The sequence below is a fragment of the Mastigoproctus giganteus genome, chromosome 13, assembly GCF_048544385.1.
Source record: "Mastigoproctus giganteus isolate SK-2022 chromosome 13, ASM4854438v1, whole genome shotgun sequence".
Classification (NCBI taxonomy): Eukaryota; Metazoa; Arthropoda; class Arachnida; order Uropygi; family Thelyphonidae; genus Mastigoproctus; species Mastigoproctus giganteus.
In genome coordinates this window covers 48,728,508-48,741,527 of record NC_143587.1, presented here as the reverse complement: position 1 = coordinate 48,741,527, position 13,020 = coordinate 48,728,508, and the positions used below count along the sequence as shown (strand labels likewise).

Sequence of the window (13,020 nt, the reverse complement as noted above, 5' to 3'; positions counted from 1 at the left end):
GTTTTGGCCAGTGATTGTGCTAAATTGTTGATAATGTATTACCTCTTTAAAGCCTAGTGGCCTATCTTTTGGTCTAGCCTGTATTATTGGTAAGTAGAAATCAAAAACAGACAGCTACCGGGTTTTGATTGCTACACTGGCCAACAAAAAAAAAAAAAAAAAAGTCATACCTCCAGGTCAAAAGTTGCAGAGTATATAGGAAATTGATCAACTGCTTCCAAAAATGCCAAAATTTTGTTTCTACCATGACGTGACTGAAAGACATCGAAATTTTAGTAACTGGATGAATGACTAGTTACAGGTATCGTATATACTGAAAGGACAGAATTCATGGGATACCTGGTTCCTGGGCAACTTGAACCCCTCTCACTAGTGGACAAACCCACTACTTGGCAATTATATACAGTGGATTCCGGTTATTTGGGCCACTGGTTAATTGGAGCAGCCATTTATTTGGAGTAAATCTTAAAAAAAACAGAACACAATTGAGAAAATAGCCAGGGTTTACTTCGCTTAATTGTGACATGCCATTTAATCGCGGCAGGAGATTGCAGCACTGGAGATTACCCTATGATTGTCTCCGACCGTACCACGTGGTTCGATTGGATTTCTGGAGGTCACAACCATAAAACAATACAAACAATTAGCAGTCACTTATGTATTGGGCTTTCTGTTAGTGCAATCTAACATAAACGGATAGTAAACTCGATCTTATTGAATTTGTGATAATACCAAAAGCTGGAATTCTGTGGGTTATTATGGTGAAATGTTTTTACACTTCTACTCCGTTCTCACTTGCGCGTATCATGTTACTTGAAATTTGTGTGTGCTGTGTCCTTTGTTATTGATTGCTTATCTTTTTACTGTTTTAAATTTTACCCGTCATCCACAAATGTCAGTGAACAGAAATGTCTACATAAGTAAAGAGTTTTTACTTATGTAAACTCTAGAAGGAAGGGGATGAATCAGATTGGTCCACTGGATATTGATTGTTCAACTGTTGATGATCCTGCTAAGGTAGCTAACAAACCAAATGAATATTTTGCATCGACATTCACACGAGGAGTTATTCAGGGAGGAGAATGCCAGAGGTGTATTCAACTCTGGCAGTAAACTAGATAATCTTGTAATAACTGAGAGTAAAGTAGAGGATAAATTGTTGAAGATAAACACAAGAAAAGCACCTGGCGTGGATGGAATCTATCCAGTCATATTAAAGGAGGAGACAAAGGAAGTAAGCAAACCCTTAGCCATAATTATGAGAGCTTCCCTGGACTCAGGGAAGGTACCCATAGACTGGAGATGTGCAAATGTGACCCCAATCCACTAAGGAGGATCAAAGGGAGACACAGGTAATTACAGACCTGTTAGTTTAACTTCTGTTCCAGGGAAATTAATGGAGGCACTGGTTAAAGAAGCATTGCAGGATCATCTCGACAAGACTTCAGTTATAGATCGGACACAGCATGGGTTTGTTATGGGGAAGTCTTGTGTGACTAATTTGATAGGATACTATGATGTAGTCACAAAGGACCTGGATGCAAAGAATAACTTTGATATCATATATCTGGATCTTAGAAAAGCCTTTGACACTGTTTCACATGGAAGACTGCTGCACAAATTGGAGCAGTGTGGCTTTGGAGGCAAACTGTTGCTATGGATAAAGGGATGGTTGAGTGGGAGAAGACAGAGAGTGGTAATAGATGAACACTGCTCTTTGTGGTCTAATGTTATTAGTGAAATCCCTCAGGGTTCAGTGTTGGGTCCATTGTTGTTTTCTGTATTTATAAATGATATTGATGATGGTATATCAGGCTTAATGTCCAACTTTGCAGATGATACGAAGGTTGCCAGGGTTGTTAATGACAGTACACTGCTGCAACAGGATCTAGAAAAGTTGAGCAGATGGGCTGAGAGGTGGCAAATGAAGTTTAACATTGACAAATGTCAAGTACTACATATGGGAAGCAGTAATCCCAGAGTAACATATCAACTCTGTGGTACCACGCTGACAGTGGTAGAGAATGAAAAGGACCCGAGGGTAATTGTGCAGGCAGATATGAAATTTTCTGAGCAGTGTAGACAGTCAGCAAGAGTAGCTCATTGTGTCTTGTCAATTATATACAGGAATATTTCTAGCAGGGATAAGGAGGTGATTATCTCCTTGTATAAGGCAATGGTCAGCCACACCTTGAGTACTGTATACAGGTCTGGAGGCCTCATTTTAAGAAGGATGTAGAGCTGCTGGAACGAATACAGAGAAAGGCAACAAGATTAGTGAATGGAACAAAGGGTTGTTCTTAAGAAGAAAGGCTTAAGTTTTGCAAATTACAGTGCCTGGAGACTACGCACCTGCGAAGTGATCTGATTGAGGTGTATAAAGCCTTGAATGGTTTGAGCACGTTCAATGCTGATGGGATTCTTCCTCTTGCTCAGAATAATCGCCTGAGAAGGCATAAATTCAAATTGAGGAAAGCCGGTTGTAGGATAGATGTGCGGAAGTTTGCCTTTAGCCAGCAGATGGTTGATTGCTGGAACAAACTGCCATCTGTCGTTGTAGAAGTTGATAGCTGAAATAGATTCAAAGCAGAACTTGACAAACATTTGGAGCGAGTGAATGGGTGAAATAAGTGTTTTTTTTTTGGCTGTATAAGCTAGCTTTCTTGCATCATGTGCCTTTGCTAAATGTCAGCTAGTTAGTATGTACATATTACAGAACGTATTAATTATTCCGATTATCACGTATATTCATCCGATGTTCACATATCATTTAATTTTTTTATTGGTAAGGTAATAAAGGGTAAATTTTTGCTTAATATTTCTTTACTTTTATAGCCTGTGGATAATATTCCTCCTATTTTCGCTAATTAAAATCGCTGTTTAATAGAATTAAAATTCAATTCACAAACGTGATCACAATGACTGGCCCTTACTACACATTGTATGGTGAACGGTACTTTACTATGGTGACTCCGTTGTAATGTGATTTGATTGTACAGTGAACCAATTGTAAAGCGGGGATCCATTGTATTTTTAACTTTTTTACGTGAAACTTCGGATAATTGGGGCAGCCGCTTAATTGGACCAAAATGCACTAGTCCCGATGTGTCCCAAATAACCGGAATCGACTGTATATACACTGCATCACTGTATTCACGTAGATGGTAATTCAATGTCAGTATGGATAAACATTGTGAATTAAATGATTTGAAAGAGTTTGATAGTGGGTGCCAGTTGCATGGGTCACATTGTGGAGGTGATAGAGAAATTACACTATCCCCATTAGACAGTATTAGCATTAGCAAGGGCACATGATGCAAGAAAGCAAGCTTATATAGCATCAGCCAAAAAAAAAAAACACACACACACCCTTCTCATTTCACCCATCCACTCGCTCCAAATGTTTGTCTAGTTCTGCCTTGAATTTGTTTAAGCTATCAACTTCTACGACAGATCAAAGTTTGTTCCAGCAATCAACCACCCGCCGGCTAAAGGCAAACTTCTACACATCTATCCTACAACTGTCTTTCCTCAATTTGAATTTATGCCCTCTCAGGCAATTATTCTGAGCAATAGGAAGAATCCCATCAGCATTGAGCATGCTCAAACCATTCAAAGCTTTATACACCTCAATCAGATCACCTCACAGGTGCCTAGTCTCCAGACACTGTAATTTGCAAAACTTAAGCCTTTCTTCATAAGAACAACCCTTTGTTCCATTCACTAATCTTGTTTCCCTTCTCTGTGCTTGTTACAACAGCTCTACATCCTTCTTAAAATGAAGCCTCCAGACCTGTATACAGTACTCAAGGTGTAGCCTGAACATTGCCTTATACAAGGGGATAATCACCTCCTTATCCCTGCTAGAAAAATTCCTGTATATCATTGACAAGACACCATAAGCTACTCTTGCAGACCGTCTGCACTTCTCAGAAAACTGAGCCTGCACGATTACCCCCAGGTCCTTTTCACTCTCTATCACTGTCAGTGTAGTACCACACAGTTCATATGTTACTCTGGGGTTACTGCTTCCCATATTACATTTGTCAATGTTAAACTTCAGTTGCCACCTCTTAGCCCATCTGCTTTTCTAGATCTTGTTGCAGCAGTGTACTGTCATTAGTGTCATTAACAACCCTGCTGACCTTCGTACCTTCTGCAAACTTGGACATTAAGTCTGATATACCATCATCAATATCATTAATGAATACAGAAAACAACAATGGACCCAACACTGAACCCTGGGGAACTCCACTAATAACATTAGTCCACAAAGAGCAGGGTCCATTGATTACCACTCTCTGTCTTCTCCCACTCAACCATCCCTTTATCCATAGCAGCAATTTGCCTGCAATGCCACACTGCTCCAATTTGTGCAGTAGTCTTCCAGGTGCAACAGTATCAAAAGCTTTTCTAAGATCCAAATATATGATATCAAAGTTATTCCCTGCATCCAGTTCCTTTGTGACTACATCATAGTATCCAATCAAATTGGTAGCTGACCGGGCTAGCGGGGTGGGTAAAGTTCCTGCCTGGCAACCCAAAGGTCGCGGGTTCAAATCCCGCCTCGGGCTTGGATCAAAGTACTGCAAAAACTTTGGGAGGCGCATTATGGCCACAGAAGCCGATGCGCCAACAACTACCAAAAAAAAAAAAAAAAAAAAAAATCAAATTTGTCAGACAAGACTTCCCCTTAACAAACCCATGCTATGTCCGTGCTATAACTGAAGTCTTGTCTAGATGATCCTGCAATGCTTCTTTAACCAGTGCCTGGGGTGTATCAAGGGTGTATCAGGAATATGCCATTTCTGGAATAACATCTCATCGTGGAGAGTGCTGTGAGCGAAGAAAGGTGGTGGATAAACATGGCAGTCTAGCATTGTTTCAGCCAACCGGAGAGCAACAGTGGCACCTATCACCACCAACTTCAACGAGGGAGGTGCCAAGACCATCAGGCAATCATTAGCTGCAATAGGTTATGGGCACCGCTGACCAACCAGAGTCCTATTTCTAACACCACAACACAGGACTCTACACCTCAACTGGGTGATAGAACATCGGTGCTGGACCTTAAGTGATTGAAGATGAGTCTCCTGGTCCGACAAGCCCTGTTTCCAGTTATTTTGAGGGAGAGGAGGGTATGTATCTGACGGAAATCGCACGAAACTATGCAACTGTCATGTCAACAACGAATTGTTCAGATAGGTGGATGGTCGGTAATGGTCCGGGGCGTGTTCAGCTGGCACACGTTAGGACCTCTGGTACATTTAGACACACATCTGAATGGGTCCAGGTTACATGTCCATTGTTGTAGATCACCTGCATCCCTTCATGGTCATCAAGTACTGACAGGGCAATGGACTGTGCACCATCCCTCAGAGCCATTGTGACTAGAACATGGTTCGAAGAGCATTCCACACATTTTACCACCATGGAATGGTCTTCCCGTTCACCAGACATGAATGCTGTGGAGCATCTTTGGGATGCTGTAGAAAGGTCCGTTTGAGCTTTGGATCATCCATCCAGGAATGCAATGGAATTATGGACAGTGGTGCAGCAAGCATGGATGGAAATACCTGTGGAACGCATTCGTGAACTAAATGCCTTGCCGTGCGACTGCCCTTATACGGGCAAAAGGTTGGCCTACCCATTACTAGGTAGGTATCCCATGATTTCTGTCCACTCAGTGTATATGCCATCATATACACCAATGATACATACACCATCTTAAAAATCAGTCTTATTCAATTTAAATACTTTAAAAAAACAATTTTGAAGCAAAGCTACAGGGTACTGAACCAGCAGTTTAGCAATCGTTTAACGTAGTTCTTCCTGAATTTTTTGGAAGCGGGATAGAAAATAATCATGAATATTTAGTGTCAACTTTACTGCAATGTTATAAAGAAATAGCCTGCTGAATGTCTTTAAAAATTCATTTTCCTCATTCCCATCTCAGTTTTGCCATCTGAAAATCTTGGGAGATGTAAGTGATAAGCAAAGGGGAACACTTTTGTGAGGGGAACACATCTATGATGGAAAAGTGCTACCAAGGTTGCTGGGATCTTACCATGATGGGAAATTGCTACTAGTTTCTCCACTGCAGATATACGGTGGTGGACAAAAAACTGTATCACTTGTGAATTTTGCAAATAATGTGTTTTGCACTGCACTGTGGGTTGCAGAAATGTTCAAAATGCATTTGTTAGATGGGATATACAGGGTCGTTAAAATTAAAGTATCCCTACGCAGAGAGCTCTGGAGCAAGTTCTAAGGCTTGTACTGAAGAGAAATTTGGATAACAGGTGAAATAAAGAATGTGCTCGCCATTTATTGGAAAAAAATTTAGTTACAAAATGTGTCACTATATGGCACTGTAGCAATACAAATCACTTGAACAGCACTACAATTGTTCAATGTGTCCTCCATTTTGGTCAACAACAGTTTCCATTCGAAGAAGAGCAGAACGTAGCATGTCAACTGGAATAGCCAGCACATGACATCTAATGCTGTCCTTCAGATCTGCCAGAGTTTGACATCCTTCCCGATACACCTGGTTCTTCAAAAAACCCCACAACCAGAAGTTACATGGGGTGAGGTCCAGTGATCGGGTTGGCCAAGATGTCTGGAAAGAACATCTGATGACCTGTTCGTCTTTAAAGTGTTGCCATAGAAATCTTTGGACACAACGGTGGATGTGGGGTGGTGCATCATCTTGCATGAATATGGTATCCTGAAGGCATCCATGTTGTTGCAGCTCTGATATTGTGAAATTTGCCAATATTTCATAATATCGCTGTCCAGTGATGGAACAGGTGCAGGGTCCAGTCGATGTTACCTGTTCAAAAAAAATATGGTGCAGCATAAGCCATAGGCTTTCTTGCACCATGCGGCCATTACTAATACTAATATGGCCCAATCACAAATGTGGCCGTAAATCCACACCACACTGTCACTTTTGGAGAATGCAACGGGACCTCTTGGATAACTCGAGGGTTTTCTGTTGCCCAAATGTGACAGTTGTGCATATTCACTTCTCCATTTAAGCAGAAGTGGGCTTCATCACTCCAAAGGATGTTCCATGGCCAAGTGATATCCACTGTCATTCACGCCAGAAACTGAAGTGAATATGTGAAACTAATATCTGCATCACCATGCTTTAGCTCCTGCAGCATGTACATTTGTAAGGATAGTACCGCAACACCTGATGCATTACTAACTTTACAGTGGAATACGGCTTGTCCACTTCACAAGAAACAGCTGGCACACTTGTGCTACTACATGGAGATTGACTTGATAAATCCAAGACAGCCACAGCCACATCTTCAACACGAGAGGAGTCAACTTGTTTTCACCCTATACCTGGTTGAACACCAAGATGTCCTGTCGCTTCATCTTTTGCAATCATTTTGCAGACAGCACAGTCATAGGTCCACACCTTATGCGCTTCTGGCACCGGAATTCTCTGATAGCTGCATTGTTGCTGTTCTGATAGTACAACTTCACTAATAGTGCATTTTCCTGCAACATTGCTGGCATTGCTGCTGTAGTGCAGGCAAACATCTACTGTATGATTTTGAAGAGACTGCTCTGCTTTTATACAGTACAGTAGAGCTGAGTAGTGGTGCTGTGGCAATAACTTACGATTATGCAAATAACTTGCATTATTTGCATAATCGTAACTAAGATAGTTATTTGCATAATCGTAGTTAAGATAGTTTTTTTTCCAATAAATGGTGAGCACATTCTTTATTGTACCTGTTGTCCAAATTTCTCTTCAGTACAAGTCTTAGAACTCGCTCCAGAGCCTTCTACATAGGGATACTTTAATTTTAACAACCCTGTATATCTCTGTGAATGATATGCCTAATTGCCATAAATATCTTCCCAAAGGGTAAAATGCATAATTAATGGAAATATGAGAAATCGTGCAAATAACAATCATGACAACCGAATATATATTTTGTTGCATTTACACATGTACAGACCGAAATGACAAGTTAACGTAAGTACATAAAGTATTATGTACTGTAAATCAGCAAAATAAGTCCTCAACATTTTGTTGTTTTTTTTTTTTTTTTTGATTTGGTAGTTGTTGGCGCATCGGCTTCTATGGCCATATTGCACCTCCCAAGGTTTTTGCAGTACTTTGATCCAAGCCCGAGGCGGGAATCGAACCCGCGACCTTGGGTTGCCGGGCAGGTACTTTACCCACTCGGCTAGCCCGGTCGGCCATTTTGTTGTTCCTCCTCAAGCCTTGCAATGATCTGGCATAGAGTTAATCAACTTCTGGATATACGGTTGCCCAATTTTGTAGTACTGGTGAAATGCTCTCCTGCAGCTGAATCTTACCTGTTGGCTTCTGAGCAATTTTAGACGATATGTACTAGCAATTTTCAATAGGGTTCAAATCTCGACTGTTGTCAAGACAGGCTAACACTGCGAAGACAGCATTTCTGAGGTATGACTGCACCTTAAGGGAGAAAAACGAGGGAAAACATTGGTGTAAGTATGTTTTAAGCCTTGTGAGACAAGAATGACAAAATCATTATTAAATCTAAATAGCATAAAACTTACCAATTTTGCTGTGTGGAGGGTGCTGAGTCCTGTTGAAAAATGCAGTTTTGGATGCCTGTGTGGTGATCCCTAACAATAGGTATCAGGTACTCCTCCAAGGTAGCAGTGTAGGTTTCTGCATTCACCGTTCCATTAAGGGTGATTTTGTAAACTGATAAAAGTAACTGACACTTTTAAGTAGCAGTCACAGTTTTCACAGATAAATTGGAATCGCCATTAAGTCCCTTTCTATCTAAAACCGAGGTTACTAACAGAATTAATCCAATAAAATATAAAAGTTCTACACAGAATCGACGCTAACCTTGATAGCAGTGGTCTCAGTGGAAGACAGCTTCCCAAAACCGTTAGCAAAGGTGGTTTTGCTAGTGAGGCGAGTAAAGGATGGTTTTTCCCCAGACTAAATGACAGTGTGTCATCTTCCTGAAAGTAAATAAAAGAAAATTGAAAAATAATAATAAAAAGAGCAACTCAACAAAATTAATCTAAAATTAATTAATGCGATCAATGTTACTCGTTTTTCGTTACCAATAATCAATAACATACTTGCTCTACAGATGGAAATGAAACATGGCGTGTTGCAGAAGTGTTATGTTTCGGTTTTTTCTTATGAACAAAAGCACGTTTTTTTTCTGTTTCCTTCTTGACCCGTTCATCATCATCATCCTGAAAAATAAATAACAAAAAATGGTAGATATTCAGAAACGGGTACCCCTTTCAAAATGGCGGCGAGGAGAGGGGGGGGGGAAAGCAGTGATTGACGGATTGTGACTCCGCCCACTCACTGCGTTCCCCCTCCTCTCCTCGCCCGATGGATTTCAACTGACACGCGGACGGCACTTGGCACAGCAACAAATATGGCGGCTGAAAACAAATGATAAATCCAATAAATTTAAAAGTTCAAGTTACCAAAATGCACGTTTTTTCGCGATAATAAAATGTCACGTGATATTTAAATAAGTCGCATATAGCTGAAAAGGGGAGAAGGAAATTTAAAAGGAAATTTCGCGAAAGAAAAGGAACGGCAAATCAACAAAATTTAAAAATAAAACAAAAAGTTGCGAAATGCAATCACTTGATTCTTCTCGCCCATACATAACTAGACTATTTCGCGAGCATTAACAACGAACTGAGACGAAGAAATACCACTTGAAAACTGAAAATCTATATTATATATCTATAAGTATATTATTTCATTTCCTACTTTTAGCGTTCGGCAAAAACTATTAATTCACTCGAAAACAGCAAAAATGTACGATCATAATATCAATTTAGGAATTATTACTTCGGTAAAACGGCGCTCGAAACTTTGAAGATGAAACGCGCTAGGGCATTAGTTCAAAATTAGCTCTCTGTAAAAAGAAATTCGCGCGCTCTACATCAAAATAAATCAAATTTATTTTGATTGCGTGTGAGTACAAATGTTTTCGGTGTGAAAGGAAAATGAGAGGTTGAACGGAGAGAAACAAAGAAAAAAACCTGTGAAAAAGGAGATTACACAGCAACAAAACCTGTGAAAAAGGAGATTAACAGGACACCCGCACAACTGAAATACTGTCTAAAAATGACCGCCGGAGCCTGGAAATGGCGCAATAGTAATCAGCCAATCACATTGTGATTGGCTAATTACTATTACTAATATGGCTTCGAGCGCCGTTTTGCCGAACTAATAATTCCTAAATTGATATTATGATCGTACATTTTTGCTGTTTTCGAGTGAATTAATAGTTTTTGCTGAACGCTAAAAGTAGGAAATTAAATAATATACTTCTGTTTATGTATATTGAGAGTTTCAATTTTGTAAATTGAGTAGAAATTATTAGTTTCTCTCAGTGGGGGGGGCAATTTTCAAGTGAGATTATTATTATTAGCTATATGGTGCAAGGAAGCCTGAGGCTTATGTTGCACCAGCCAAAAAAAAAAAAAAAAATTCCCCAGTTACCCTAAGAGAGAGAGAGAGAGGGAGAAAAGTAAAAGGGAATCACCAAGAAAGGGAAGAATGCCGATATCCAGCTCAGGACTCTGGGTTTGTTCTTTTGCTTACATAATCCTCCTACCCCAATGAGCAGGCTAGTCATCAGTGGTAGCAGCTGTTCTGTTAGCTAGCAGAACATGTATTCTAACTCTTCCCACAGTTTATAATGTAATGTATTCAAATCCATGTTTCCACAGGGCCAAAGTGAAGACTTGATAAACTCAGAAGCATTTACTTTGAACTATTGGTACAACATTATGCAAGGAAGATATGTCTTGATTAAGTGAAAATCCTCATTCTGCATTATGGAAGTTTACAAGGTGTTTAATACCACTAATATGTGTGCATTACCAGTATACATTATGAATTTAAAACCACTAATGTATGCATTAGTGGTATAAAGTACCCAAATTAGATTTTCCAACTCTCCTAACTGCCCCTTTTCATTAAAGGAAGATATGTCTTGATTAAGTGAAAATCCTCATTCTGCATTATGGAAGTTTACAAGGTGTTTAATACCACTAATATGCATACAGTGTATGCATACTGTGTGTGCATTACCAGTGTACATTATGAATTTAAAACCACTAATGTATGCATTAGTGGTATAAAGTACCCAAATTAGATTTTCCAACTCTCCTAACTGCCCCTTTTCATTAAAGACGATTACCGTGTAATATGATCAAAATGCCTGAAATCAGTGTTTTCAGATCATTGTAACAAACCACTAACTGTATGAGATAGAAAATTGTAAAAGGATATATTACTAGACCTTCAAGTGCAAAGCAGCTGTTAATAGTATATAAATAACTAAATTAGTGAAAAGAAGATAGTGTGAAAAAAAGTATAATGTGTCTTCATATCAGTTACCAAGTGCAACTGAAATAAAATATTATAAATTAATAAAAGCAAACAGCATAAAGCAATACAAACATACAGTGTAAAAAGTAATATGAAACAGATCCACTATACTAGTATTAATGTGTAAAGATAAGGATGGAAAAAATCTTGTAGCAAGCAAATATCTGAGTCAAACTTGGGCAGGTCAAAAACATTAGTACCAGTGTCTCAAAATAAGTTAAAATATATAATCTTTGCAGGAACTGCAGTTATGCTTTTCATTTGGAATATAGCATTTTAATGTTCAACAGATATTTTCAAATGTTTTGAAAGTAGTCACAATGTTATGAAATAAAAAAATAATAATAAACATTGGTTGTATATATAATGCCATGTTATAAAGTTGGAGAATAAAAAGGACAGCAGCAAAAAAGTAATGAAGCTGAATTTTAAAAAAATACCTAATGTGAGTACGTATTGCTCCAGAGAGGGTGCTGGAAAAGCACAGAAGTGTGACCTTGTCAATCCCACAATCCAGACCAGTTAGCCTTACATTGTTTTTTTGTATGAACGTCCTCTGTGCATTGTGTCTAACATCATCAGAAACCAAAGAATCAACATCAAGTTTTTTGTAAAGCTGGAGAAGAGTCCCACTGAAACACATGAAACATTACAAACAGCTTATGGTGATGAAGCTCTATCCTGAGAAAAAATCCCTAGAGTCCCAAATTGGTGGAATGTGTACAATTTATTAGCAAGTGACTGCTGAGTAACATTGAACAAGCAAGTAATGCTAACAAATGATTTAAACCACTGTAACAAATGTATTTAGTTCCCTGGGGAGGAAGATGAGTAAGAAAATATTTCCTTATTCAAATTTTGCATTATTTGAATTCAATCATTACTATTTTTGCCATACTGTGTATAACCATGAAATACTCAAGCACAAAAATTAAGATATGCAGTTTCCTGCATAAAAATAAATACTAACAAGATGAATTATTCAGGCAAGCTGTAAAAGTGTAAATGCCCAACTTCAATTTGTAAAGAAAAGAAAATTATTATAATTAATAAAGAAAATTGTGAAAAAGTGGTAAACAAGTACATGCAAAATGAGGTAAAAACATCTTCAGTATCCTTAGATAACTAATAATTTCAAAGTAAGAAGGTAAGAAAATTCAAAATAAAAATGTAAGAAACAGTATTGAAGGTTACTACATACAGGTTTGAAAACCTCATTTTAGGAAGGATGTAGATCCAGAAAGGGTGCAGAGAAGCACAACGAGGTTTGTTGTGCATGGAAACAAAAGAAAAGTAAAAAAGGTACACCTATCGAGAGAGACTGGGTTTCCTTAAATTGAAGTCTGAAAACTAGTCATCTGTGTGGTGACCTAGTTGAACACTAAGCAGTTAACTAAAATAAATGTTAACATCATCTTTTCACTTTCTCAGATGACACACAAAAGGGAACAAACATTTAAATTGGAAAAGGATGGTTGTAGATTACATATGCTGAAATTTGCATTCAGCTAAAGTGTAATCAATACTTAGAATAAACAACTGGAATTGGTTTGAGGGTAGGAACTGTGCAAAGTAAGGATTTTAAGCTCCTGGGAATGGATAAGTTTTTCTGG

The 13,020-nt window shown here is 38.7% G+C and overlaps 1 protein-coding gene across 1 annotated transcript in view; it reads right to left on the bottom strand.

The window, feature by feature from the left end:
* The window catches only part of LOC150076021 (uncharacterized), a 100,466-nt gene that overhangs the window by 85,801 nt on the left and 1,645 nt on the right, over window positions 1–13,020 (bottom strand). Inside the window, exons 2-3 of the mRNA XM_090387237.1 lie at window positions 9,118–9,237; window positions 8,876–8,994 (exon numbers count right to left, since the gene is read on the bottom strand). Coding sequence (XP_090243363.1) covers window positions 8,876–8,994; window positions 9,118–9,237 — 239 coding nt within the window. The remainder of the gene's footprint in view (window positions 1–8,875; window positions 8,995–9,117; window positions 9,238–13,020) is intronic.